Source organism: Myodes glareolus, chromosome 1 (genome assembly GCF_982192425.1).
Source record: "Myodes glareolus chromosome 1, mMyoGla1.1, whole genome shotgun sequence".
Taxonomy (NCBI): Eukaryota; Metazoa; Chordata; class Mammalia; order Rodentia; family Cricetidae; genus Myodes; species Myodes glareolus.
This window is the reverse complement of record NC_142026.1, coordinates 88,119,067-88,147,046: the sequence shown is the minus strand read 5'-3', so window position 1 is coordinate 88,147,046 and position 27,980 is coordinate 88,119,067. Positions and strand designations below refer to the sequence as shown.

Genomic DNA, 27,980 nt, shown 5'->3' with positions numbered 1-27,980 from the left:
TTACAACGTCAATAAGATAATAAATTTTAGTTGAAAGAGCCCTACTGACTCTAAACATGAGTCCCAAATACACTGAGGTTTTTAAATAGACAATCTAATTCTCCCAGGCTCCAAAGAGGACTGAATGCCCTATGCCCATGCCCTAACCTTTACCAAACAGGCCTTCCTTTCTAACAGTTATGTGGGGGACCAGCCTACCATTCTGAGCCCACCACCAGCTTCTGTCAATGAAAACTGAGTTAGAATGAGTTCCAAGGTTCCCGGCAGACTAACCACTGCAACATGATAGTCATAAATGAGCCGCAGTTCCAGTACCAAACTGAGAAAGGCTGTAGGGTATTTAAAGCATGTTTGAATCTGTGAGCAACACATCTAAAATTCTGACAAAATATGTCTTGATTCTTCACTCATAACTCTTGGTTGTTGCATTCACTAAATACATTTACTTCTCTCCCCCACCCAATATAATTACTATTCCTCAAAAAGAATTTAAATCCTGATCACGAATCTCAGCCTTCATAGTAACTTTATGCATCTATGTACTCATTCTGTACGAATGCAAATATCTGAGGTTTATGACACTGTATAGAACATGATAGCCTTTGATTAAGAATAAAACTCAAAATGCCAATAACACAATAGAGAATGAAAGTTTCAAAAACAAACAAACAAACAAACAAAAAAGCAACCCTGCTTGCTTTTGCAACAGCATCCTGGCAACAACCACCGCTAATTATGAAATGGCAAAGAATCCCTCTGAAATCCCACCAGCACCAGCCTCTGGGAGAGACTGTGTGGAGCAGGCAGCACTGGACAGCCCAAGGGCACTTTAAGTTTCTCAGCAGTAGGTGAGGAAAGCCCTGACTCACAGAAGCCCACACTGAGGAGCAGCGCTCTGCCTGAATTCTCCCCAGCTCTTGGAGGTTCCAGCCTGGACTGGGGGCGGGGAGAAGCTTGCAAGCCTGCGCTGGACTCCTGGAACAGAGCGCTGCAGGAGCGGAGCGAGGCATGCACTCTAAGAGCAAAGGCCTGCCTCAGGGATGTGGCGCTTTCCAAGACAGGCAGGAACCAAGGCCTAAGCGGCGCTGGCAGGAGCACTTGTGCACGCACATGGTCCTTCTTAGAACTGAATGTCCCCGGCACTCAGAAAGGAAGTAAACAAAGATCCAGGTCATGCCTGTGTCTAGCAGCCCAGGGCAGCCAAGGCCTGGCCTGGACAAGACTTCCAGCACCCAGGCAAGGAGAGCCTGCTTACATCACTAAGTTCTCAACTGTGGGCTGCCTGCGACCAAGAAAAATTACAAAAAGTATAGCCTATATTTCTCTCTGCCATTTAGTTGGCTTTTTTTAAAAAAAAAAATTAAAAGCAACCATTTTCTGAAATAAAGCTGCATCAGAGAAGAGTTTCGTGTGGAATGGGGCCACAGCGGACTCAAGTCATCTACTTCTCCTCAGATCAGAGCTGTAGTGAACCCTCCAGTCTCCCCAAACTCAAAGCAGGCTCAGGAAAGGTCCTGGGGAACACGCACTGCACGTGCCAAAGCCCACAGTGATCTGATTACCTAATAAACCTTAAGGGACTGAGGTACCTTCCTCAGGGTCCACCCAGACGTTAAGTACCCTACACTCTCTCCCACACCCACACCAGAACAAACTACAGCGAGCAGTGAAGTAGCCTCCCCCCCCCCCCCCCCGGGCCCAGAACAGCAGAAATCCCGCTAAAGCCCTGCCATCCTGCTGAGGCTCTGGGGTGAGGGTGAGGCCCAGACAAGCTGCCCTGTCTCTCCACCCTACTGTTCCCAGCCAGCACGGTGCTGCAGCACAGTGCCACAGAGGCAGTTTGTCCTGACAGCCAAAGCTTCCTCTTAGCCCCTGCTTTTTTTGTTGTTCTGTTTTGTTTTTAAAGGGGGGCAAAGCAAAGGGGATCTAAATTAGAAGTAGAACTGACCAGAAGAATGGAGAAGACAAGGTCCATGTCTAGGCACACACTTCATTGTGTGTGTGTGTGTGTGTGTGTGTGTGTGTATAACAAATTCACGCTTCTAAAGTTATCTATAATTGAATTTCTGAAAGAGTAAGATAAACCATTCATTAAAAGTTATAAAATGTAACAGCTCATTAAAGACAGCTAATTGTTCAACAACCTCAACTTATCATTTTGTAGATCTTAATTTTTCATATAGTTTAATGAGGAAAAAACATCACCTACATCCAGTTAATGCAAATGAATAAATAAACTAGCAAAAGGAACAAGCCCAGGTAGTTTACAAAGTGAATTTTTTTTCCCTTTGAGGCAAAATCTCACACAGTAGGCCAGACTCACTGGACACTGACTTACATAGCTTAGACTGGCCTTGAACTCACAGACCTTCTGCCTCAGCCTCCTGAGGGTTGGGGTAGAGATACTGGCCACCAGATAGAACATATAATGAATATTAATAGTTTAAAATAATTTGTTTTAAAAGGGATTTGCCTTATTGAATTTATCCATTTAAAAATAACACAACATATTCTTAAATGGGGTCACAGCAATGCAATGGGTGAGCAGACTGTGGCAGAATTTAGAGCCTTTCTCTCTGCTAAAGTAGCTTTGAAATCTTAGATTATGAGACACATCCTTTGCCTCATTGTCAACAGCAGCCCTTAGTGAGAGCAGCGACACTGAGAAAAGGCTGGAGGGGAGAAAAGGAGAGCGGGAGCCTTCTGTGGATTAGGAGTTTAGAAACACTGGTCTGAGTCAAACTTCAGGAATCCTTAAGTTCTCCATAAAAATATCATGAGTGCCCCACGGACAATACAACACAGGTGGGCAAAAGGAAAGATCCAGATTCCAGAACCAAATGTACGATCAGCAAGTCAACTAAGCACAGACAGCCTCAGAGAGAAATGAAACATTTCACCAAGGGTTTCTGATGACAAGGCAGAAGCTGGCGAGCGCACGACTTTAAACAATGCCTTGTCTGTCTGCAGGCACATTCTGGTCTAAAAGAGAGAGCAGGAAAATCACGGCTCGGGCCAAGCATAGCCTTCACTTTAAGAGCAAAAGGACAACTAACTAACACTCTCTCTCTCTCTCTCTCTCTCTCTCTCTCTCTCTGTGTGTGTGTGTGTGTGTGTGTGTGTGTGTGTTCTCCCAAACTCTTCTAGCTCCTCAGTTTTCCCACCTATTAATAGTCTTCTTCCTGAGCCACTGCTGTTAAGACCCAGGCCCTGCCGTCAGGATCCATACACACCCAATCAAATTCCTGGGATGCCAGGAAAGAAATGACAAGGAAAATATGTAAACCACAGAGGAGTGAATGCTCAAATGAGCTGGATCACTACCTTAGAAAACCAAACTTTTAAAACGAGAATTATATCTACTACATCTTCCTCATGATGTCTTAAAGGAAACTCTGCAAGAGAAGGCCATGTTGTCGCTGGGAAACTGTCACTCAAAGCAGACGCTGCTTTCATACTGACAGACGAACCTGCTAGCCTAAGACTCTATAGTCTTTAGCTATCTGATGGTTTTGTCACTTAGCAGCAAATATTTTTCCAAGTTGCCACCACGGCACAAGAAGGGGCACCAGCAAATTAAGTATGAAATCAACACAACCTTGGAAAACTGTCTTTGCTTTTTTCACGGGTTAAGTCCACCCAGGAACGGCAGATCTCTGCTGGTGTTTGAGGCAAGCGGCTAGGAAAATGGGGAGAGGAAGGGATGAAAGCCAGACATCTGTCCCTGTCTTCCTGCTACGCACCCCAGAAAGGACACCTGAGGGCAGCAGCTGCACAGAGGGTGAAGCCTGGGCTAACATGGCCCTGCTCCGCAGCAGCCTCTGGAGCTTAGATGTGGTACCGAGCCCAACGTGTACTTAAAGTGGTTTGGATTTTCATCTGACTAAAACCAGAGAGGCTGCAGGCTAACAGAATAACAATGATAGCTTTCCTTAATGTGGCCTGAGTAGCCACTAAGCACTCTAATAGGGGGTGAAAGACATCTCTGGATGGAGAAATGCATGGGGCACACCTTGAGAGGCTCCCGGCTGTCTCGGGAAAAGCAGTCCGCCTCATTCTGCTCAAGTGCCAAAGAGGGGGCATAGCGTCTCTTGCAGAGTAAAGGGGCCATGACCCTACTGCCACCTGGTTCTAAGCAGCATTGTGTGTGTGTGTGTGTGTGTGTGTGTGTGTGTGTGTGTGTGTGTGTATGCACGCGCGTTCATGCACACAGGTCAAGTGGCCCAAAAGCCCCTGCACTGGGTCATTTCAAAACCTTTGAGGCTTGGGTTGTAAGGTTTTCCAGCAGAATGTAAACCCTGAGAGAAACTTCTGTTCTCCAAAAGCTGGGACAGTAACCTAGCCAAGATTCTTCAGGGTTTGAACATTCTGGCAAAGACAATTGCCAAACAAGAACCACAACACAGATCAAGGGACCCAACTTCTCATTTCAAAAGGGCCTGGCTTAGGAACTCTATCAGAGAATATACTTCAACTTCATCCCTGAGAACCAGAGCAAGATCTGTGCCCTCTGCCTCCCATTAGAGGGCTTCTCCAGTCATCCAGGGTTCCTTGGAAAAGTTACCATTATTCTTCTATTAGTCTACAACCTCTGAGGTTTAGCAGATGAAAATCTAAACCATTGTACGTATGTACTGGACTTGGGATCATCTGAAACTGGCTCAGTATCCTGATAAATGCGAGTTTATCAGATAACAAGACTACAGGCGAAATTCCTAAAGTACTACAATGTTTGGTGTTGTGGTACACCTTCCATTCCTTGATCCACCTAATAAACTGTTAGGAATGAGTCAGTTACCTCTGTTGAAGGAAGCAGACTAGGTATTCCTCTCACAGTTACACAATTTAATAGTAGAGCCAAAGTGAAGGGAGGGCAACACCCACTCCCAGTACCCCAGTCACCACGCAGGTCCGCGCTCTAGTGCCGTTTCCCTGGGAGCTGTGAAGGTTCTGTGGGAACTTTCCGATTACTGTAATGCTCTCATCAACAAAAGAAAAACATTACATTATGTTGTCAGGAGTCGTATTACCAGAGGGGAAAATAATGAATGAAGGTAGCGAAACATGTCACAATGGAAAACACAACACGACTGCCCTTTCTAACTAAGGTGAGGGCAGTCTCCCAAGAAACGCTGCGGAGATCTGCCATTCACAAGACTGCACCAGCTAGAACACAAAGCAGGCTCGATACAGGAGATGCACCTTTAATTCTAGCATTCAAGAAGTGGAGGCAGGCAGAAGACCTCTGAGTATGAGGCTAGCCTGGTCTACATTAGTGAGTTCTGAGCCAGCCAGGGCTACACGGTGAGAGTCTGGATTTTAAAGAGGCAAAGCTGAACAAGGCGGCTCCAGCTACTCAGGAGGCTGAGGTGGGAGCATCCCTCGAATGCAGGAGGTTACGGGCAGCCTGGACTACAGCGAGGCCCATTCCCTAGATCGGAAAAACAAGCAGACAAAAAAGAAGCAATGCCTATTTCTGAGTCTGTATCCATCCCATACCTTACTGCACGTTAGGTCAATGGAGTGAATGCTCATAGCTGTGGTCCCGGTACCCAAATCCTGTCCCCAGCGACCAACTCATGAGAGCCCGGCCAGGCTGCAGAAGTCAATACCAATGCTGCCAGCTACTACTGAGTGAGGAACCAGAACATTCCGCCACCTGTGGATCTAACAAAGTACTCACAGGAATTAAGTCCAACAATTTGAGATATTGTCATCATCTTCAAAGCATGCATAGATTTAATTCATTGCAGCATTAGCCATCTTGTTTGCCACAACCCTCTTAATAGTCAGTGTTGAGACTGAAATTCCCTCCTAAGTGACGAGAAGCGGCAAAGTTGCTCTCAGGCAAAAAGCAAAAGAAGTCCCTCAGTTCAAGAAACACCAAACTCCCCCAGTGTCTAAGAAAAGCTTAGCATTAGCAATCAGACTTAAGTTGTTTCTGGGGGTCAAATTCTTAAAGATACCTAAGCCTTCCCCAAATTTTGCTACACTGGCTACCTAGGACTAAGACCAGAGGAACTGTAAATTTCCTCTGCGGCAAAGCGCTACCACCAGTAAAGGCTACCAATTCGAGTCATTGTGCCCACACCTCAGGTACAGGCACTCTTGCAGACATGGCACTTAGCAATTCTCTCAGTCATAATTCTGAAGATCCAGCCACTTAGAAATACAGGCCCCATCACCCTGGACTACAGACAAGAATTCCTCAGAGTCTAACAGGTCTAAAGCTAGCACGTGGGCTACCAGGACAAAGTCTTCCTTAGTGCTCCACACTGGGCACAGCAAACAGCCTTGTTCTTCCCTAGGGAACAGGATGGTGATGTCTGCAATGAGAATGGTGTCCTGACAGGCACAGTTACGTTACACATCTTCATGAGACAGGCGAACTATCTCCTCAAGACCATGGGATGCACAGTGAGGCACTGTCTTAAAAAGGGCTTAATAGGGCTGATGCCCACTTAATCAATGAATAGGTAAGAGTGGCCTCACTGTGTGGTTTCAAATAAGGTCTTCCCATCTCTGAACTTTGATTTCCTAAATTAAAGGGGGGTGGGTAGCAAGTTGATGACTCCCATACCACAGCTCAGGGTTTCATCATTAATTTAGCATAATTTGCTTTTCAGATCAGCCCTCCCAGAAACCCTCTCAGGACAGGGCCAGGAGGGATGGATGGGATGCCAGGGACACAAGGTGTGAAGAAGCTTGTGTCCTGAGAGTCAGGTCCTGGCCAGCACATTTAACAGTGACTTGTGTGGCCAGCTGAACGACAGGCTGGCCAAATGCGACTTTCTGGGACAGGTTGGGCTTCCCTACCTCCTAGTTGGCTGTAAGGCATCAGAAGAAAGAAAAACACGAAGCTTGCCCTAAAAAACATCTCCTCAAAAACTAAAGAACTCAAGGCTAATGCCCTCTAGAGGGTCACCCACCTCTGAACCAGAGGCAAAGGGATGAAGCTAAGCAGGGTGAACATATTATTTGACAAATGGCTGTTTGCTTTCTCTTAAGTCTTTAGGGCATCCAGTTTTACTTACAAGGAGCACATCATTTTTTATTTTAAAAAGTTCAGCCAGGTGGTGGTGGCGCACGCCTTTAACCCCAGCACTCAGGAGGCAGAGGAAGGAGGATCTCTGTGAGTTCAAGGCCAGCCTAGTCTTCAAGAGCTAGTTCTAGGACAGGCACCAAAGCTACAGAGAATCTTAAAACCCCCCCAAAAAAACTTCAAGCACTTCTAAAACTGCTACAGGTCTGTGACTGAGGAAAAAGACGTTTCTGAAGATCTACAGGAGGGTCCTCACAGAAAACCTGCCTGCCTCCTGCTGCAGGCTTCACCTTCGCCTGCACTCAAGCTTCTGGGGCCAGACTCCCTCAGAAAAGCAAGATGCCAGGACCCTAACATCTGCGGGAGAGGTCGCTGGCAGGCGCCTGCTCCCCTGCTCACCCAAGAGGAAAAGAGGTTGTTTCTCTTTTCTCCCGAGAGGGTTGGCGGGATGCTACAAAATGCACTTGCCCCCACATAAGTGTTCAAACTCTTATTTATGTAACATTCCAAAAACAGTTTGCACTGTGTTAGGGTCTTTCTTTGGACCTATATATTATATTGAGGAAGATTTCTCCTTCACTCTCAGAAAAATAGAGATGCTTATTTTTTTTTTCACCCAGAGGAGAAACACCAGACAACCATGTTCTTTCAACCAAGTGTTGGAAGCGAGCAGTAGTTCATTTTTCACAGGCGATGACTGTGGAGGAAAGATGGCACACACAATTTCCCATTTCCTCCCTCACATCTCGTCATCTACCCAGCACCAAGGACTCTGTGAGATTTAGTTTACAGAAAGAATGCTCTTCCCACCTTGACAAAGAAGAAAGGGCTCACGACTCTGAACTCCTTGGAAGGTAATTCTGAAAACAGACCTCACTGCTATTATTTATTCCCCAAACCACAGAAGAACTCAGCTTCCTCTTCTATCCAGCATGGGGGAAGCGCACTGGTTCACACTCCTCCAGGCTAAATGCTCCCACAACTGAGACTGAAGTTCCACCTGCACTTTAATTACAATGTAGGGTCGTTAATGATAACACCTAACTATGAGTACACGGGGATATACATCTGATAATGAAATCTGAAGAGATTATATAGCAGTTTAACTCTCCTCAACCCAACCATTGCCCCTAATAATTTGTTAAAGTCAAACAGCTCTAACCCTTCAGCCTCTACCCAGGAATTTATTACCCTGGCCCATCTTCCATGCTCCTGGACTTCTGTCCAGCAGGCACCCCGGCCTCTCTCCATCATAGGGCTCACTCTCGTCACCTTTGTAAACCATCACCACCATGTCCTGACCTCCAGTGTGACGGAGAGCCAGATCTAATGGCTCTCAATGTCCCACGGCCTTTTGTGCAGTGTGTCTCCTCATCACACGATGGCACACAGGCCTCTCCCACAGGGAAGAGCAGGGGAAGGTGGGGGAAGGTGGGGGAAGGTGGAGGATGAGGGAAACCAAAGGAGAGAGAATGAGGAAAAACTTCCCAAAGGCAAGTTTTGCTGCAATCCGGAGTGAAAGTATCTCTGTGGCTCATTTCTGAGCCTGCAAAGATGGCCAGGCCACTCTTATATCATTTATGTTTGCACTGCGGCCTCAAGCAAACGGGGGTGTTGAAGAACGCCATGCCTAGGAATAACCGACCACACGTCACCAGGTGACATGTCTGAGAAGCCGTTTGGGCTCCATGCAGACTCTTCTCAGGATGGGTTCTGAAACAGACGGGCGAGGTGAAGCCATCTGTCTACACCCCAGCAGACTCTGCAGACCCCTCCTTCCTCTCCTGTGTAAACCAAGAAGATTATGGTAGAAAAGATCACCCACTGAGGTCTCAGGCAGTGAGCATAAGATCAATATTCAAGACATCAAAATCTCTGAAGCTTGGATCAATTGTTGACTTTGGAGTTTTGTCAAAGCAGGAAGACAACATGCTGACACCCCACCTCCAACCGTCTCTTACCTGCTTCCCTAGTCTTCCCCAGGCCTCATCTGGAAGAGGAGCAGTTAAGTTCTTACCTCTGGCTCCCTATGAGGTGCTGGACAACAGGTCCTTTGAGCTACAGTCATGGAGACGATGGAGGAACCAAAGGCTGCGACTGCGCGTTCACACCCACTCACACCAACCCCAGTTGAAGGTTGATAGTGGTTTTGCCCCCTTCTTATGGGGACCTGTGACTCTCGACAACTTAGAGCATGTAGAAGTAGGGATTCGGAGACAGTCTCAAAACCAAGGTGTGAGTAGAAAATTTCCCTCACTGCCATCTTCAGAGAAGTTCAAGGGAACCAAGGTCTCAGGCTCCCACTGGGATGGAGCCAACCTTCCACACGACTGCTAGGCAGGTGTCCTCTTATGAGCCTGGTGTTTTTGAAGGAATCTAATTCCTCAGTCAATGAATCCTTGGTGCCAGGACCTTTCAAAACACATTGATTTTCTTGTTCTCAAGGCATACCAACAGAGGTCTGTGCTTTGGGAAACCAAACGGAAGCCATGTTCACACATTTCTTCTGTAGCTTTGGAAGGAAAGTGCCATCGTTCTAAGCACTTCAAGTTCCCACTAGCTATGTCCAACTGCCTTCTGATCTTCAGACGTCTCTGGGACCCTCCTGGAGTCAGGTGTAAACACTGCCAGTAGTGTTCATAAGACCTTCTGAAGACTCCTCAAACTCTAGCCCAGGTTAAAGCCTCTCCCGCGCCCTCTCCCTCCTCTCAAGGACCCTGAGGAAATCAGGAGAGTGAAAGTCCAGAGTACTGCCACCTGGAAGGTTAGCATTCAAGGTCAGTATCCTTGGGGCCACGAGACCCGGTACGCTGCGCTCACAGAGGGATTCACATTCTAAGCTATGGGTAAAATTGTTTATGAATGCCACGCAACATTCTGAAGCAGCTGCTAAGAAAGAGATCCTGAAATGAACTTCTCGTCCTGCCCTCCCCACTGTTCACTCACTATTTATACCCCTAAAGTCATCAGCTATGTCTGATACAGCTGATGAGGAGGCCCTGCTTAATGGACTACAAATCCAATGATACTGGCAGGCAGCAATCATTCCATCTACCCTGCCTTCACCTTGTGGTGAAGTAGGCCAGGCACCATTTAGGATCCTGAGCCAAGACAAATGTCACCTGCTCATCCCTGACTTCATCGCCAGAGCGGCCCTACTCTTCCCTCCTCTCCCTGGTTACACCCAACACATTTTAATCTTATCGCTCTCCCACACATCTCGTGGCTGTCTAGGGATGAGTCAGAGGCTACTCCCTGACCTCATGCTGGTCTTCAAACTGGGGACATTCCCCCAAAGGCAAGAAAACAAACAAACAAACAGAGAAGACCATTAACTAACCAGAATCCAAGCTAAAACAAGCCCTTTAACACATTATATATCTATTCTGACAGTGGTTTTCTCTATACAACCTAGTAGGATCTTTTTTTCCCATAACTGTTATCCTGGAAGGAGAGTGGTCCCTGCCTTTTGCAGAAAGCTACGAGGAAAGAAAGACTGGTCTACAATGCTCAAGGGGACCAGGCTGTGCTGCAATCCACAGACTCTATCACACAATATATGCTCATTTTCCCCTACGCTGGGATTCATACACCAAAGTGGCATGAGAATTAAGATTCTGACTTCTTCAATCATCACAAGCATCCCATGCGTTTAGCAAATGACTATAGAAGACTGTTCCTGGGGCTGGAGAAATGGTTCAGCAGTTAACAGAGTTGGCTGCTCCTCCAGAGGACCTAGGTTCGATTCCCAGGATCCACCGGGCAGCTCACAACCATCCGTAGCTGCAGTTCCAGGCGATCTGACAACCCCGCTCACCTGTCAGAAACACGCATGGTGCCCATACACACATGCAAGCAAAACTCACAAATAAAGCTTAAAAAAAAAAATTTTTTTTAAAGCCTAGCTCTGAAACCTCAGCTTACAACAGAACCACCAGAGGGCTTGTTAAAACACAGACCGCTGTGCAGAATTTCTGATTTAGTGGGCCACATCACATGTGCCTACATGATGTCAGCACTTGTCTGAGAACTACACTACATAGGACGGTCAACAGCTCAACATACCATAGTAGGCTTCTCAAAAGAAACAAGTTAAGGTGGCTTGGTTTTCAAGTCTTGTACTATGTCTTCAAACAGTATCGTCTCTCTGAAGTTTCTGAAGGCTTCCAAGTAAGTTAAGTAGGGTCCACAGAGACTAGAACAACAGGCGGGAGGGGGGGGACTGTAAATAACCCACTTACAGTTACACAAAAGAAGGAGAAGAGATTGGCATTCAACACAGCTTGTTGGGGAGCCATGCTTGTCTGAGAGGCTTAGATCAACTCACACATCTCCTCCACTTAGAGCTCCCAGGGGGTGAACTCTACCTGGTAATCTTCCCATGGGGACGTTGGTTGGGGAAAGGGGTCCAAGAAGTCATTACCAAAATAGCCAATGACTTCCACAGACAAAGTCTCTCTCATTTCTCTAAGACAATGGTTCTCAACCTTGGCTATACATCGGAGCCACCTGAGAAGCTTAGTAAACACAGATGCTGAGACCCCGCAGCTGGAGATCCTGACATATCCTAAGTGGGACCCGAGCGAGCGAGCACTGCTTCTAAGGCTCTCCAGCTGATTCTAAACACAGTGAGAGTGTGCCCTCATTTGCCAAAGATTTGGGCACAGTCCAAGAGCCTATCAGGAACCTTCTGTAACAAGGCGTACTTCCCCCAGAAGAGCTAACAGTCACAACTAGAGGCAAAGAGCTGAACTCTGTGTAAATTATCTGGAAGTTCAACCTTGAAACCATGTGCCAGAACAATAAATTTCTCCCTCAGCAGAATAGTTTTGTTTTTTAAGGAGGGACACAGATTTAAAAGCTCTGCAAGCACCTAATCATTCAAATGGTCATCCAGCAATGCCCTGATGAATGGGTTTTCAAAGCTGTAAAACCACGTGATGCAAACACCAAAAATGAACGTATTTTCTTCTTGAGCAATAACCATGGACACAGTAACAAGCAAGGAAACATCTTTTGTCAGTTTTATGATCCTGTCTGAGGCAGAATGATGAGTCTAAAAATAACATTAGTCCAAAAACAAGACACCAGGTCAACTGAAAGAGCAGGACTTTGGGGGCAAGTCACATCCATAGGACAAACCCTGGAAGTCACATCCATAGGACAAACCCTGGAAGCCCACAGGGAAAATTCCAGGGGTAGTCACACCTGTAATCCCACCCTTGGAAAGCTGAGGCAGGAGGACTGCCAGCAAGTTTAAGGCCAGTCCAATAGATTTAGAGCCTGTCTCTTTAAAACCAAAACAAAATTCTAGGTGTATTTTTATATCATGAAAAATTTAAACATGTTAGTCAATTAAAATTTGATTATAGAATATAGACATCTTTAAATGAGATCTTTAAATCTTCATATGAGAATTGCAATGTTTATTTAAAAATACACTTGAGAATCTTTTTAAACCTATTTTAGAAGTCAATGGTTTCCACTAACACATAGAGCCTCCCTAATTGAACACAAGGTGCCTCACTGACACAGGATGGGTACCCACAAGTTTCACATCAGCATCTGCTGCAGGCTGCCTTAATAATCAGGCCCAGGACATTTCCAGTGGTCTATTCAGGCTTGTTTCTCTGAGCTACACAAAAGATACACCTGATCTAATTTTTTTCCCAAAAATATCTAGAAAATTCTTAAACTCATAAATGTATCCCATAATTGGAAGCAGGCTCTGATTTTATGAGATTATTGGAATAAATTTGTTCCCACCTGTCAAAGAACACCTACTATATAACCCTTGCCCAAGTCGAGGTTCAAATATTACCTTTGCAACTGTGCATGATAAAGCCTAAAATACAGACAAAAGTCACGGAGCCTTTCCATCTGGAATAAGGATTGTTCTTGGAAAGGAAGAAGCTAACTAGGACTGACTGAGATAGTTCAGTTCAGCAGAGGACATGCGCTCATTCAAAAAGAAGATGGTAAACTTATCTTTACTGGATGGGGCTAGAGATAGAAGGCCTGATCTAGGACACTAATTTCAAGAAACAGTAGACCAGTTCACCCAGGAAGTTAGCAACCTGAGCTAAGAGTCCCAGTGCACTAAAAAGCGCACCAAGAGCACCTGCAGGAAGACCACTCACAACATCAGGACCAGGATGTTTTCAGTCATCAGGTCCAGGCCTGCTTCTTGGGTTACATAAACAGTACAGCTGGTCTGATCTTTTTGTGTTTCCTAAAGAAATTTAGACGAATGCATGAACTCATAGCTTCAATTTTACTCAAAGGCGACTTGCCTCAAACTGTGTTAGCCTATGGGCTACTATTTATTTGTACAATATATGTATTGGTAAATAGCAAACCAATGCTGTTGATGGGGCTCAGTCAAGAGAGACAGCCCTTCTCCAGTGACCAAAGAACAGATGACTAGGGGAAACAATGAAACAAAAAACAGAACTCAATGAAAATGTATGAAAAGTGAGAGAAACTAAGCAAATCCTTAACTTGGAAAAGAACACTGGCTTGGAGGCCAAGAGCCAGCTAAAGGTAGGAGAACTGAAAGGACCATGCCACACTGACCTTTCTAACTGGGGAGTTTTTACCCTGTGAACGTATTTAAAAGAATGAAAGGAAAAGTACAAACAGAGGTTGGGAGTGGTGGCTATAATCTCAGCAGTCAGGGGGCAGGATTTCAACTCTGGGCCAGATTGAACTACATAGTAAGACCCTGCCTGTCTGCCTGCCTGTCTCTCTCTCACACATACACACACACACACCCCGAAGGTTCAAATGGAAACATTCAGGACAAAGGGTTTTGCTTTGGAAAACTGTTATAACAAGGAAGAAAATAAACACAACTGAATATTAAACTAAAGGAATATTAAATAATATTAAGGAGAACTAAAATGGATAATCAAGAGAGGGTGGCAAGCAGGAGGCTTTAAACATCACTCAGTGTGAGCTTGCTATGACCTACAGAGCCAAGGTAGTTTTCTGAGTAATTTATAATGAAAGAACACCAGTTTTAAGTTTAATAAAACTACTTCCGGAAAAAAGAAGCTCTGAGATCTGAGTGGCCTGAATGAATACCTGCGCTATGCACATTGTTTTGGTCGGCTAGGAAAGCACTCCAGCACGGACGGACCCCAGCCCTCCATTTGATCACAACACCAGTTTCCAACAAACTCAAGCCAATGTAATTTCACGGGACCTTTACACGTCAGGTTTATACCCAGAGTTATACCCTCTTTTAAAAGGCTACTGTGGGCACTGCCACCTGCCATCTCATCTGCCCTCCGCCCTTCACCCCGCCCTGTCTGCATGCTGGCTGCTCAAGTTATCAGGCAGAGGCAACCCGCAAACTGCCGCTATCAAAGGGGCTCAGTGCATCATCTGGAAACTCTCCATCAGCCACCTATCTTCACGGAAAGCCACAGCCCAAGTTTCCCCAGCACACACAGACTAACATGGGATGGTTAGCATTCTGCTTGCCATTCTAGTCTATTAGCACATGGCGAATGCATGTCTGCGGCCAACTGAAACTAGCACTTTGGGACCTGCTCAGCCACAGTACCTTGAAGACAAAAGCAGCCAGCTCCTCAGTAGAGATAAACCTAACCTGGCTGGCAACGTGTCTTATGCAACAGCCCTGTCTGTCTTGGCAGCCTGCCGCTAAACCCACTAATAACTGCACTGCAAAGAGTCAAGCACCTCAGAAAAATATTTTTAATACCTTTAATTATGAAATCTGATTCTGAAGCCAAACTTCTGCCAGGAACTTGTAAATGTTTTTTTTTTTTCTCTCTCTCTCTCTTGAAGCCTATTTTTCACTGGGACTGGGCCATCATGTCTACCTGCTGCAAATACAGGGATGTCCTGTTGTCTGGAAGCAGGAGTACCTCAGAGAAAAAAGAATGGCTACACACTACACATCACCCTATAATTTCTGCACAGTGCCCGCTGCATGTGACCATAGTAAACCATAAGGCAGAACTGCTGAATCTACAGACTTAAAGTAGAAGTCTCAAGTTCCCTTATTTTCCCACTAAAGGCTCAGGCATGTACAGATTTCTTGAGTTTTCAGTCCAAGAAAATATCCAGGGAAAGAGGCTAAATCACAGCCCACCTTTACTCCTCACCAACTGTGGTGACTGGAATGAGGACGGCCCCCACAGGCTCATATATATTGGAATGCTTGGTTCCCAGTCGGTGGAACTGTTTGGAAAGGATTGGGAGGTGTGGCCTTGCTAAGGGTGTGTCACTGAGGTGGGCTTTGAGGCTCCCAAAGTCCATTCCATCCCCATTTAGCTCTCTGTCTTATAGTTACGTCTCGTGATACAAGCTGTCCAGCACCATTCCTTCCTGTCTGCTGCCACGCTTCCTGCCACGCTGGGCATGGACTACTTTCTGAAACTGCAAGTCATTAAAGGCTTTATTCTCTAAGTTGCCTTGGCCACGGCCTCTTTACAGCATTGGAAAAGTCACCCAGACAGCAGCTCACAAAGGCATTAGCTGCTATCAGCCACAGCTCCAAAGAGCCCTGGTCAGGAGGGCTCTGCAGAATTAATCGCAGCAAACAGCATGCAGAAACTTCTAAGTGGTTGCTGCTTAACTTTTAAATTCCTGTGTCCCACAAGCACTCCAGGAGGCAGAAGAGCTTATGAAAGGAAGGGCAAGGGCTGTGCTTTAATCCCACGCTATTTTCACTGATCTTAAACCATTTCCTTCTCCTGGGATTTATTTACCTTAGGATCAATGCTAAACATAAGCAAATAAACAAATAAAATTCCATAGCTGATGGGTAGGGACACAGGAGGAGTGCTCCGCAAGTCACAATTACCTTGTTTCCAATAAGGTCACACTCTTGAGGTTCCAGGTAGATGTGAATTGTGGGAATTCATGACTCAACTCACTACAATCACCAAATTTAAATAAAACTATCATCGCAAGGCGGGCGGGGGGGGGGGGCGACAAAGAGTGACTATAGACTATAGTAGACTATAGCACTACGGTGTTATTGAGAAATTCAGAGTTAACAGTCTCCCCAGGACCACAACTAACAGAACTCAACTAGAGAGACTGTTCAGGCTCACGGGACTCTGGGAAGGCTTGGAAAATATCAAAGGACCACAATGCAAACAACATTAAAACAGAATAGTCTACTGATTTTAACACACTCTATAAAAGATCCATATTAGGTATACATCTCAACGTGTGTGTGTGTGTGTGTGTGTGTGTGTGTGTGTGTGTACACATGCATGTGGTAGCCAGAGCCAACCTAGTTTATTGCTTTTCAGGTTCACTCTACTTGCTTGCTTGACACATGATCTCCAAGTGGTCTGGGGCTGACCCTTAGGGCCAGGCTGCCGAGCCACAGCGCTCTAGGTCTACCTGCCTCTACCTCCCAGGGCTGGGATTACAAGTGCCCACCACACACCAGCGTGCAGTCAGGCGCGTGTGCTCATAAACGCACATCAGAGGCTGGTGGGATGTGGCAGCTATTTTCTACGGTGGCTCTTACCGTCTCAAGACAGGCTCTGACACTGAACCAGACCCTTGCTTCTCGGGGCTAAGCTGGCCAGGGAGCGCTTGGGGTTCTACTTCCTCCTCCCAATTTTAGGGGCACGAGTAGTCATGTCCTGGCCTTTTACTGGGATTTGAACTCAGATCCTCATGCTCTAAGGCAAGCGCTCTCACCCACGCTACCTCCCCAGGCTCCATGCCAGCTTTACGTGGACTCTGGGGGTCAAGCTCAAGTCTTCAAACTTGCATGGTAAACATTTTACCATTTAAGCCATCTCCCTAGTGCCTTGGTATTAGGCATAAATGATTATGCCTACAGATATCAGGATCAGATATGCTAAGGAGCAAAAGGCAGTGAGAGTCCTTTCATTTAAAAGCATACTAGTGGAGAGTAGCAGACAAGCATGTGACCCTAGCCTTCAGTAACTGAGTTAGGAAGACTGCAAGTTCAAGGACAGCCTGGGATACAAAGCAAGACTCTAAGAAAATGAAATAAAAATTCTCATTTAACTATTTTAGATAGAAAGTGATCATGGGTCTTAGAAAACTAAGGCTTTCTTTTCAAAAGTTACTAGGTCTTTCATCTCCACCTCAAATTACCCTTTTCAAATGATGACACTGAGTCATGAAACCACCATACAGTAGAGTTCTTTAAACCAAGACAGAGAAAGATATACTCAGAATCAGCTTGAAGACCTGGGCACTCCCTCTGCTGGCTCTGAATTTAGATTCTCAATGGCTCCAGGAACTAAATTACCATTTTAAGAGACATGTGAACCGCAAGAAATATAATATGGATCCTCCCTACCCAGGCACATACACACAGGCCTTCAAAGAAACAATAAACTTCAAAACAAATGCTAGACACTGACACACACACACCACACACACACACCTGTGGGTTCTGTCACCGGCTCATTTCAGAGGGAAACAGATGTCTGTGCTGCTAACTGGGGTGCAGAGCTCCTGCCTTGGCCTTGCCCCCTCCAACTGTCCATGTGCCTTCTTGGCCCTGTAGGCACTTCCTCACTACTAGACTAGGGTACATCTGACAACTCAGAGGTCTGAGGAGCTCCAAGATAACCCGGCTTCTCTTGGCTTCTTCGCCACGGGCCAAGCATAGCACAACTGCTAGACTGACCACGGCCAACCAGAGAAGTTAGTCTGCTTCCCTGCAGTGTTATCTCAAAACAGTCACTGGGCACTGAGGAGGAAAAAAGAAAAAAAGATCTCAAGATGAGAAGCACAAAGCACCCTTGAGAAGTAGGTCACTTACAGCCTAAAGCAGCCTGCAGGACCCTCCAGCCAGACAGCCGCTCCACCAGGACAGACCGAGCACAGGCACTGTCTGCTCTTTTGGGTTTCCTAAGCAGGGATGGGGAGGAAAATGGTCTGGGTCATGAGTACAATGAGCAAAGTTACTGAGACTCTGGCAGGGACGTAATCAGTATCTGCATCGTCTATCCAAGTCACTTGCCTAACCAACTCAGAAAAGCTACAGGCTGGCCCTGCTGACGTGACTTGTCATGTTGACTGGCTGAGATCCCCTCTTCCTTCACAGGTGACTTATTCCAAGGCTTATGTCCCCAAAATACAGAAGATCACAACAACTTCACTTCACTGACCAGCTGCTGACAACTGTTCAGAGGCTGTTAGGCAGGGCATGCAGATGGTGCTGGGGACCACGGGCACACCTGACTTCAGGCAGGGCATGCAGATGGTGCTGGGGACCACGGGCACACCTGACTTCAGGCAGGGCATGCGGATGGTGCTGGGGACCGTACACACACACCTGACTTCATCTTTTCCTTAATGAAATGTCACCCATCACTCTTCCTCCCATTTCTGGTGTGAACTGTAGTTTTTCAGGGGCTTTAATAGTAAGAAGCAAACAGTACCAGAAACTCCGCCTTCACAGCACATCATGGCAGCATCACAGCCACGGGGACTAGGGCTGCTGACACCCTCACACCTGCAAGTATCCAGGTCACCTCGCCAGCTCAGTCCTGAGTCACAGTTTCAACTTTCAGCAACAAGAATCTCAGAAGAAGGCCACCCTATGGGCTGAGGACACAAGCAACCAAAAGCCATTCCCTAGTGCCAGCACATAGCCTTGCCCGTCTCTGACACTGGGAATAGATGAGCATCAAAGGCAGAAATGAAGAACCAGGCAGGGGTCATGGCATGAGCTGGGCAGGGAAGCCTGAGAGGACTTCTTCAGCAAGGTGAACTAAGAGTGCTGGTGGTGGCGAATGGAAAAAAGAACCAGTCCCTTCTGTGAGTCAGCCCGAGGAAGGGGGAGGAGCCAGGGAGAGCAGCGAATGCAGCAGGAGCTCGCAGAACTGGAAGCAAACTGTACCAGAACTGGAAGCAAACTGTACCGTCAGGAGCAGCTGCGAAGCCACAATGGCTAGCAGCAGACACTACGCGGCAGTGGCGCCCTGAACTCCTGCGAGCACACTTTAACCACACCCCAACAAGCTGTGAAACTCTGACCCGGTCACACATGAGCTCCTGGCCTCATACTTCACCAGAAAAATGAAGCAGATCTCTAAAGAGCCCTTTAGGTTCTGAGTGTAAATGAACAGCACGGGAGGCGAGTCGGCTCTATCAGGTGCCACCCCTCTGAGGGCTGGCACCCGCGCTCCAGGCCTCACCAGCAGGACTGAAGAGCGCACATCCATGCAGTGCTGTAGGTGGGCTCCAATGCAGGTGGACTCTCTCACACAGACTCCAACTCTAGGCCTCATGTTACAGAAGCCTTGCATCTAGATAGCAAGCTCAAAGTCACCTGCAAGAGCCGAAAAGCAGCCACCCAAGGACAATGCCTACTCTGCCATTGGCCATAGACTCTCGGCAGGGGTGAGGCACGGAGAAAAGTCTAGAAATACAGATGTGCAAAATGCCAAGAGTGAACAAGAACAGGTTCACCAAGCACAGACTTCATGTTATCAGCCTGTCTCTCCCCTCTAGGACATAAACACCTGTGAGCTGGAATTTTATCTGCCATACACTACCACAGCATCCCTGGGGCTGGGCAGAATGCCCTGTGTACAGGACGCTTTTAATAAGTATACGCTGAATGAATGAGAACAGATAGGAGTGGGCACAAAGTGTTCTGATCCTGCCACCTTCAATTCACTACCAAGCTGTCAAGTCAATTGATATTAACACACCTTTGGATGCCCGGTCCCCAGCTCCTCCTAAAGTAGCCATAAGGCAACCTGGTCCTAGACTCCTCATTTGTGTGTAAGTCAGGAAAAGGATCAACTTTATCTCCCAAAGGAAAGAGATATTAAAACAAAATAAATTCCATTTTCTCTCCAGCCCTAGAAATCTGGACTCTGGGGCACCAGCAAAAGGTAAGTGGGAAACTCAGCAAAACGCAGGGCCTACGAGGCTGATCCCTGGATTGTCACCGAGGGGCTTGGGTGGCTGATATCTGCCAAGTTTGGTTCCCCCCCCCCCCAGTCCAAGTAAATGATTTTCTTAGTAGACAAAACCTTTTCGTTATCTCCCAGATAAAACTATCTGGTATGTTTAAATACAAAGCAGACGCAGAGCACTAAAGTTTATCTTCAACATGTTCTATGGTATCATTTCCCTAAAATAGAACCCTCCTAAAGTCTCCTAAAAATAAGCCTGCTATAGTTTCATTTTCTGAGGAGATAAACACATGAAAACACACACTTAGCTTTCTTCTGAAGTGTCTTTTCTGTTACATGAGGTTCAAAGATCAAAGTCTAAAAGGTCCAGTTTCTTCACTCAGAGGTCAATGACACAGCTTTGCAAAAGAGGAAAACAGTGCCCAGTGCGGGGCGGCTGAAGAAAGAGGAAGTAGTTATTGAGAATCACTGACAAAGAGCACTGCCAGGGGAAATTACAAAACAGCGAGGGCCAGGCAGAAGACAGATTCTTCTCACACAACCGGCCCTGCGGCATCCAAAAGGGACAACTATCAAAATTATAAACGAACAAGGAATTCTGGCTACGGCAGTTTGAAATCTAAAACAAAATTTTAAAACAAGTTGCAATTAAAATAACTTTTTAAACACACACACACACACACACACACACACACAGAGAGTATACTGAAGTTTCCCCAGGTCTGGGGTTCCTCCTTAGAGGCATTCTGGGCAGGTCAACTCTCATCTTTTTCTTTTTTCTTTTTTTTAACCTTGGCAGCACTTCTCCATGAGAGACTCAGACTGTGAAGACTCGCCCTCTGCACAAAAGCAAAGTCCTCACACAGTAGGTAGCCACAGAACCCAGAGTCCTCACACAGTAGGTAGCCACAGAACCCAGAGTCCTCACACAGTAGGTAGCCACAGAACCCAGGGCTGTTTAGTGGGATCCTGGCTAACCCTAAGAAATGAATGTGTGTGGGGATCTGGAAAAGGGAGTGAGCAGGGGTTCCTGGTGTATCCTTGGGTCCTTGGGGCCTCCCAATTCAAGGGGAACTGAGGAAACTCACTACAGTGCCCTTGAGGCAAACTTAATCTGATAAAGGAACAGTCACCTCTTCCCAGGAGGACCACATCTGGGTGTTCACTACTGTCCCTGCTGAGGAGATAGCCATCACCCTGATAAAGGAACAGTCACCTCTTCCCAGCAGACACATCTGGTTGTTCACTACTGCCCCCGCTGAGGTAAGGGAGCCCAGAGATAGCCATCACCCTCCCGGGCACAGCATGCATTGGGCAAGGGCTTCCTCTTTTGTTAAAATGCTATCTTTCTTGACATTTGTGCTACTTCAGGCTTCCGAAGCAACCACACCGACGGGCGACAGATCATGCAGCTACCCCAACACGACACCTTTGCTTGCCTGCATCCTTCTGATGCTGAAATAACCACCAGTGTCTGTGGAAGGGTCTGGGGGAAGCGGGCAACTGAGCTTCTTGGGAAAGCAAATTTTTAAAAAAGCAATTTAAAGAAAATGGTGCGATAAAGCCCGGCGACCAAGACCTCTAGACCTGTATAGCCACTAATCAGCCGTGGACTCCTTGTGATCTGAGAACAGTTTTCAATCTTTTGAAATACCAGGTTCTTCTCCAATGAAAGGATCGAACTACATCAGCAACTTCATCCTGGCTATACGTTAGGATCACCCGAGGAACCAAAGCAAGAGTGCTGATGCTGCCACACAGGAGACAAACCCCATCAAACCCTCAGAGTGTTAGTAGTTTTCAATTGTTCCCAGGTGATTCTAAAAAGCCACCCAGTGCTGGAAACGACTGGTCTCAATTCCAACTTTCAAGGCCTCTTTCTAATTCTTTAATTTTATCTGTAATTTTCGTTTTTCTGGCTTTTCTTCTTTCTTTCTTTCTTTTTTTTTTTTTTTTTTTTGAGGGAGGAGTGGGGAAAACAATCTTCCTCTTGGAACTTGCCATGTAGAACAGGCTGGTCTCAAACTCATAGAGACTGCCTGCCTCTGCCTCCTGAGTGCTGTGATTAAAGGCATGAACCCTTATGCCCCAGCTTTATTCTGTACTTTTCAAGTGATAATTCTGGTTACAGAGTTACATGATGTTCAGCCCCAAAAGCCACAAGGGAAGTGAGTTTAAGACCCTGTATGCAAATGTCTGCAAGTTAACCTGAATTCTAGACATTTTTAGGAGCTAACCATTCTAAAGAATAATTCCCAAGGAAAGCAGTGTGCTTAAAGTGCAGGTTTCCAAAGTGACTATTCATTACAGGAGGCAGGCCCTAAACTCAGATGCGTGGAAACGGTCACAGTTGGCTGCTGCCCTCTCCCTTCACTCTTCTTCCAGCCCCACTAAACCAAAAACAAAAAAAAGCTGGCTATCAGTCACAGCCAGTACATAAAGCCTGCCTTGCATTAAGAGTCTTCTGTCTCCGTCATTAAAGATATGGACGATCCTGATGGCTGCTTCTTTTGATGAAGGTCAACTTGCAAAAACTTCCTAAATTATATTCCTTCAAGTCTTCAAGGATTACTTGATACGTATACTTAGAATTAAAGTAAAAATAATTATAAAGAATATGCCCTATGCTTTATAACTCCCAGGATACACAAGGTGAGAAAACTGCTCCCAAGAGTTGTCCTCTAGAGGACTTAGACACATACACACACACACACTCACACACATTCTGACACACACTCCTAACTCTTTTATATATACACACATACAGACACTCATCAGGAAAAAACCCTTTCCTATGTTAATTTTTACAGTTAAGTAACCTTCACCTAATAGATTCTCTATAGCTAATTCAAATACATAGGATTTAATTTCAAGTATGAATCTTCTGAGAAATATTCCAACCTCCCAGTGCATTTTGCCTAGTTCTACACACACCTTCCAGACAGTGTCCAGGGATGCAAACCCTTGCCCTCCACTTCAAAGCAGCATTCAGAGCTATCGCACCAGCAAGACTCCGCATCAGAAGCCTAACCCTCTGGAAACAACCCTCGCCCCACACTCATGTCGTTCCTTTGGAAAAGGATAAATCATATCAAACATAAGCCCTGCACCATCACCATTTGAATCACCTGAAATGAGACAGATCTGCGGAACGGTATCCAAACACACATTTTGCTTTTAAACCATCTAAGCAAGGCCTCTCTTCAGTACCTGGCACTTTTTAGACCTTCATCAGCGAGGCTTTTAAAGCTCTACCTCAGTTCTCCACAAAGAGGAACTGTTCTTACTTTATACACCTAAAAACCTAGAAGCCAGAAGTCAGAGATCCACAAGGAAGCCAAGTAGGGAAAGAAGAAAACTGTAAGCAAAAGCAGGGGGCACAGTGACAAGTCCAGTAACTGGGGACTCTGCTGCCACTTTCAGGGGAACGGCGCCCAGAAGAGTATGGCAGCCCAGTGGGGCCCAGGAGTTCTTTGGATGCCCAAGTGCAGGAAGTCATTACAGCATAGCCTTTCCTCTCCTCTCCCTACCACGTGTAGGTGCCCCCAGAGGCTAAAAAGGAAGAGAAGTCTCTCTCTGGCTCATTTATAGGGAGAAGCCATTATGGCCCAACCCTGCTATCAACCCCCCTCCCTCCCACATAGGTAAAGCTCAGCCCTGAGTCCCCAACACGTGACACCAGCCTCAAATACAGCCTGCAGCAGCGTAGGCCTCCACAGGAACGGCAAGTGTAGCCAGTACACTTTGAGGTGACAAACCGGGTCTGTTCCAAGCCCCGGAGCATTTTTCAGAGTCTACCTGCTTTCAGGGTTGCTGGAGTGACATCTCTAAAGAATAAAGATGTGAGCGAGCAGGAAAGGCATGAGCCGGCCAGGACAGTCAGCAATCGTTGCCTTCCTAATGGGATCGATTTGCCTGTTGGTGTCAACACCCACAAGTTGGACCCAAGGACCCACATTCAGTTTGCTAGTATCGGGCTCCTGCCACTGACTTGAACGCAATCCCAAACACTCCCCCACCACACGCCCCGTCTCTCCACCCACACTGTCCTCGCTGCAGCCCACTTACATTCCCTCCATTCCAAAGTTGGCCGCCGACCTACCTCCTCGCCGCAGTCGGGGTAATCCAGCAAATACAAATGTCCCCGTCCTTCCTTCATTAGTGTGTGCCCCTTGCCCACAGCTTCCTCATCTAGACATGCCCAAGGCTTGTTCGGAACCCTCCTTTCCCTCTCTGAGGCCATCCCCAGGCTTTCCTCCTCCAGGGGTGAAAAGGACCCCCCTCCCTCAAAAGCCTCACAACAGAGGCTTCCCTACCAACCCTCTCCGGGCGCCGGCAGAACGCTCGCTTAAGTAAGCGCCTGGCAGGTCCGGCCACCAGCCCCTGGTAGGTACGCACCTTCCAGCCCGCCGAGCTGTTGCTGTCGCCCTTATCCTTGAAGTAGGGCACACAGCGCACCATCCATTCGTAGATCTGGGACAAAGTGAGCCGTTTGTCCGGGGAGCTCTCGATGGCGCGGGTGATCAGGTCGGCGTAGGACAGGTTCCCCCAGGCATTCCGCCGCGAAGAGCATTTCCTCGGCTGCCCGGAGCCCCCAGCCGCCCCCGGCTGCGGCGGTGGCAGTGGCTGCTGGCTCTGCAGCGGCGTTTGCGTGCCCCCGCTCAGGGCGCCTGCCGCGGACGCTGGCCCGGACCCGAGGTCCTGCCCTCCGGGAGTCAGCAGCCTAGTCGAGTCCTCGAGGAGCAACCCTGAGCCCAGCGTGGTACTCAGGCCGCCACCGATCACCATGGCCGAGTTGGCTCGGCCGCCGCTGTCCTCGTCGTCTTCATCGTCGTCCTCCTCGGGGATCATGGAGTCTGCGGCCGTCTCCCCCGAGGGCTTGGCCGGGCTCGCCTGCAGCTCCGGCCTCTGCAGGGGCCACGTACAGGAGCGCGGCCGACTCTGGGGCTCGAACTCTGGGTCCAGCTCCACTTCCAGCGGAGAGAGCGGGACCGGGGAGGCTGATGCCTCTGCCATCTTCGCCGCCTGCCCGCCGCCCGCGGCTCGGGCTCTCGCGCTGTCCTCTCGCGCCCAGGCTGGGTGCGGCGGGAGAAGACCAGGGCGCCGCGAAGGCTCGGGCTCCGACTGCCTAGGGAAGCGCCAAGAGAGAGTTGGTTATCCCGTGCGGGAGCCTAGTCTTCCGAGATTCCTGGCCGGCCACCGCCGCCTCCTCCTCCTAGAACGGGCGGACCTGGGGACGTGCGTCCCGCGAACCTGGCGCAGCAGACGCCGCCCCCTGGCCAGGCCGCCCGGGAGACGCGAGCGAATCGACGGCCGCGCACCGGGCAGCCCCCTCCCCCGCGGCCGTCGCCAGATCCGCAGGTCTCTCCCGGGCTAGGTGGGGGGGGGGGGAGGAGAGTAGAGGGGGAGGGGAGAGGGGCGCCCGTGCCTGTAAGTGGGCAGCCTCCAGACCCCAGCAACACAGCAGCAGTCGGAGGGCGGGCGAGCGTGCGTGCGTTTGTTTATGTTTCGCTCCGACCCGCTCAAGAGCCTCCCGCGGAGGCGCAGCCCAAGTCACAGGAGTCCTGAGCTCTTCTCCCCACCTCCAGGGCCCTGGACTGTTCCCCCCCCCCTCCGCACACCCCTCCCAGACGAGTGGCCCGAGTCTAAGGCTGGCGCAGGCAACTCCCGTCTCTTCCTTTCGACCCGAGGACCAGCAGGGCGAGCGTGGGGGGTCTGGGCGCCAACTGGCCAGGGTCACTTCCAACAAGAGAGGAAGGGCCGACCCCGCAGGAGCGACCACCAAAAGGATCTGAGGTGTCTTTTCTTGGGGACGTGGGGCCCTCCGCCCCCTTCCCGGTCAGAAACGGGAGGGAGGAAGCAAATGGGAACATAAATCTTCCAACAGGTCGGGAAGCGCCAAATCTCTCGGGCTGCCAGAAAACCCGGACCAGCACGTTCATCACCTCCTTGCTCCCGCTGCTGCCATCTTGACAGTTCCCCCCTTCCCTCAAGTCCTTTAAAGACACTAGCGGGAGGGAAGGGGGGGGAATACACCGAGTCACGGGGAGGGAAAGGGAAGCGCCTGGCCCAGCTCGGAAACAGATCCGGAGTCACTGGGAAGGCGGCCGCCCCACTGCACAGCTCCGGCGCCTACCTCGGCTCCTTCCCTTCAGGGACGAGGCGGGAGGACACACGATTCCGAGCGAGCCCAGGGCACGGCGACGAGGGGGCGCTCGGGCCACCGCCGCAGCCCGCCGGAGGAACCTCCTGTCAGCCTGCGCGCCGCCGCCTTCCACATTCCTCCTCCTCCCTTCCCCGAGCAGGGCGGCCGCGGCAGCAGCACAAAGTTATAGACACACGCAGGGAGCCTCAACCTAGGCTGACGGCGGGGCGGGTCCCCGCCCAGGGGGAGGGCTGGGGCGGGGGCCGGGAGTGCTGCCGTGCGTGCGTGGGGGAGTGCGCGTGTGTGCTCTGGCGCGCCTGCGCGGGGCTGCGGGAGTGGGGGGGCGGGCGCGCGTCGCGAGCTGGGGCTCGGCAGGCTTCAGCTGCCCTCCGTCCCGGCGTCGTCCTCGCTCCCAGGAACTTCAGAGGCCGCACGGCACCAGGCCGGCCCGGGACGGATGGGCAAGTTAGAGCGCACCTAGGTGCGCAATGGCGTGCCTTTTCCGCTCCAGGGCCAGCGTTGGGCTCGCGGGTCCCTGGCCTGCGCGTCGGACATCGGGTTCGGAGCCCGCCCTGGTATCGGGTTCCTCCTTAGAACCCGACACCCGGTAACACCCGAGATAAGACTCTAAGCGCAGATGACAAGGGTTACCTTGGCGTGGAAACACTGGCCAGCGAGGACAGCGGCGCCTGGCAATAGGCACCGAAAGGTGTGTGCTGGACTCTCACCTGGGACGTTCAACCACCGTCGCGTTTCGCTTCTCACGGATTTCAAGGCAAACCGGGCAAAGTGCAACTCAGGAAGACCAGTGCAGTGCGCCCCAGTCCTGAAAGCGGGAGCAGATACGGAACTGGACGCGGGCTACGGTTTTACTATGGTAAAGCAGCTGACTACGGGCTGGACTTTTGAAGTCTTTAGGCGTCTACCAGCACCTTCGCAAACACTGATCTCACGATCCGTGCCTCTATACCGTTCGCGTGTGCTTTCCTGCGCCACATGCAACATGCATACCAAAAAGTCTACCCATTCTGATACATGTGCACTTTCAAAACAAAATCCTCTCAAGTCACTGCAGATGAAAGTCGGGGGCTCCGCAACAACCCAGTGCACAAAAAAGAAAAAAAAAAAAACAGCGGAGAAGCGCCTGCAAAGGCCGCCTACCCTGGAACTCCGGCCTCCAGGCTTTGCGCGCGACCCGTCACTCAAGTGACGTGCGGCCCCGCCCCTGCACCAAGCTAGTTCGACGCGTACAAACAGATGATGTCATTGTCTCTACACGCGCGTGACCCCGGAGCCCTGCGCCGCGTCGCCATTCGCTGCGCCGCTTCCTCGTCAAGCCACGCTGCGCGCTGACTGGCCGCCGCCGCCGCCGCAAGTCTCCGGGCCCCAAACGCCCCTCTCTCCCCTTCGCCCCCGCCCCCAGCAAATAATAAACAATCGAGTAAAATTGGAAGAACGGGGGTGGGGGGAGAACGAAGACGCTCCGGGAGACAGCCTTCGGCGCGCGCAGACGGCGGGAGGGCTAGAGGGGGGTGCATCGTGCGGGGAGGAGGGAAAGGAGGACTAGAGCGGATCTAGGCGGCTTGCTCCCGCACGGCAAGAAACTTGGGGGACCTCGGCGGAGGAGCGCCTGCTGCGGCAGGCGCTAGGGCCTCAAGTCCGGGGAGAGGCGGACTGGGCGGGGCCCGGAGAACGGTGGGCGGGGCCTGGAGAGCAGGGGCGGGGTCTAGCTGCGCAGAAGCCCGCAGGAGGAGCCGGGCGACACGTGCGGGAGGATGGGGCGCGCTGCTTGGGCTGGCCCGGTACGCGCGGCCCCGGCTTCTCGCGCGCTTGTTTACCAGTACACGTGTGTATTATTTTTGAGATGGAATGTGGGATTGGCGCGCGT

The 27,980-nt window shown here is 49.2% G+C and overlaps 1 protein-coding gene across 1 annotated transcript in view; it reads right to left on the bottom strand.

Annotated features, from left to right (window-relative positions):
- Foxo3 (forkhead box O3) overlaps positions 1-26,264 on the bottom strand; it is an 88,812-nt gene extending 62,548 nt beyond the window's left edge. Inside the window, exons 1-2 of the mRNA XM_085690805.2 lie at positions 26,084-26,264; positions 24,346-25,075 (exon numbers count right to left, since the gene is read on the bottom strand). Coding sequence (XP_085546931.1) covers positions 24,346-24,963 — 618 coding nt within the window. The 5' untranslated portion in view covers positions 24,964-25,075; positions 26,084-26,264. The remainder of the gene's footprint in view (positions 1-24,345; positions 25,076-26,083) is intronic.
- Between the last annotated feature and the right edge of the window lie 1,716 nt (positions 26,265-27,980).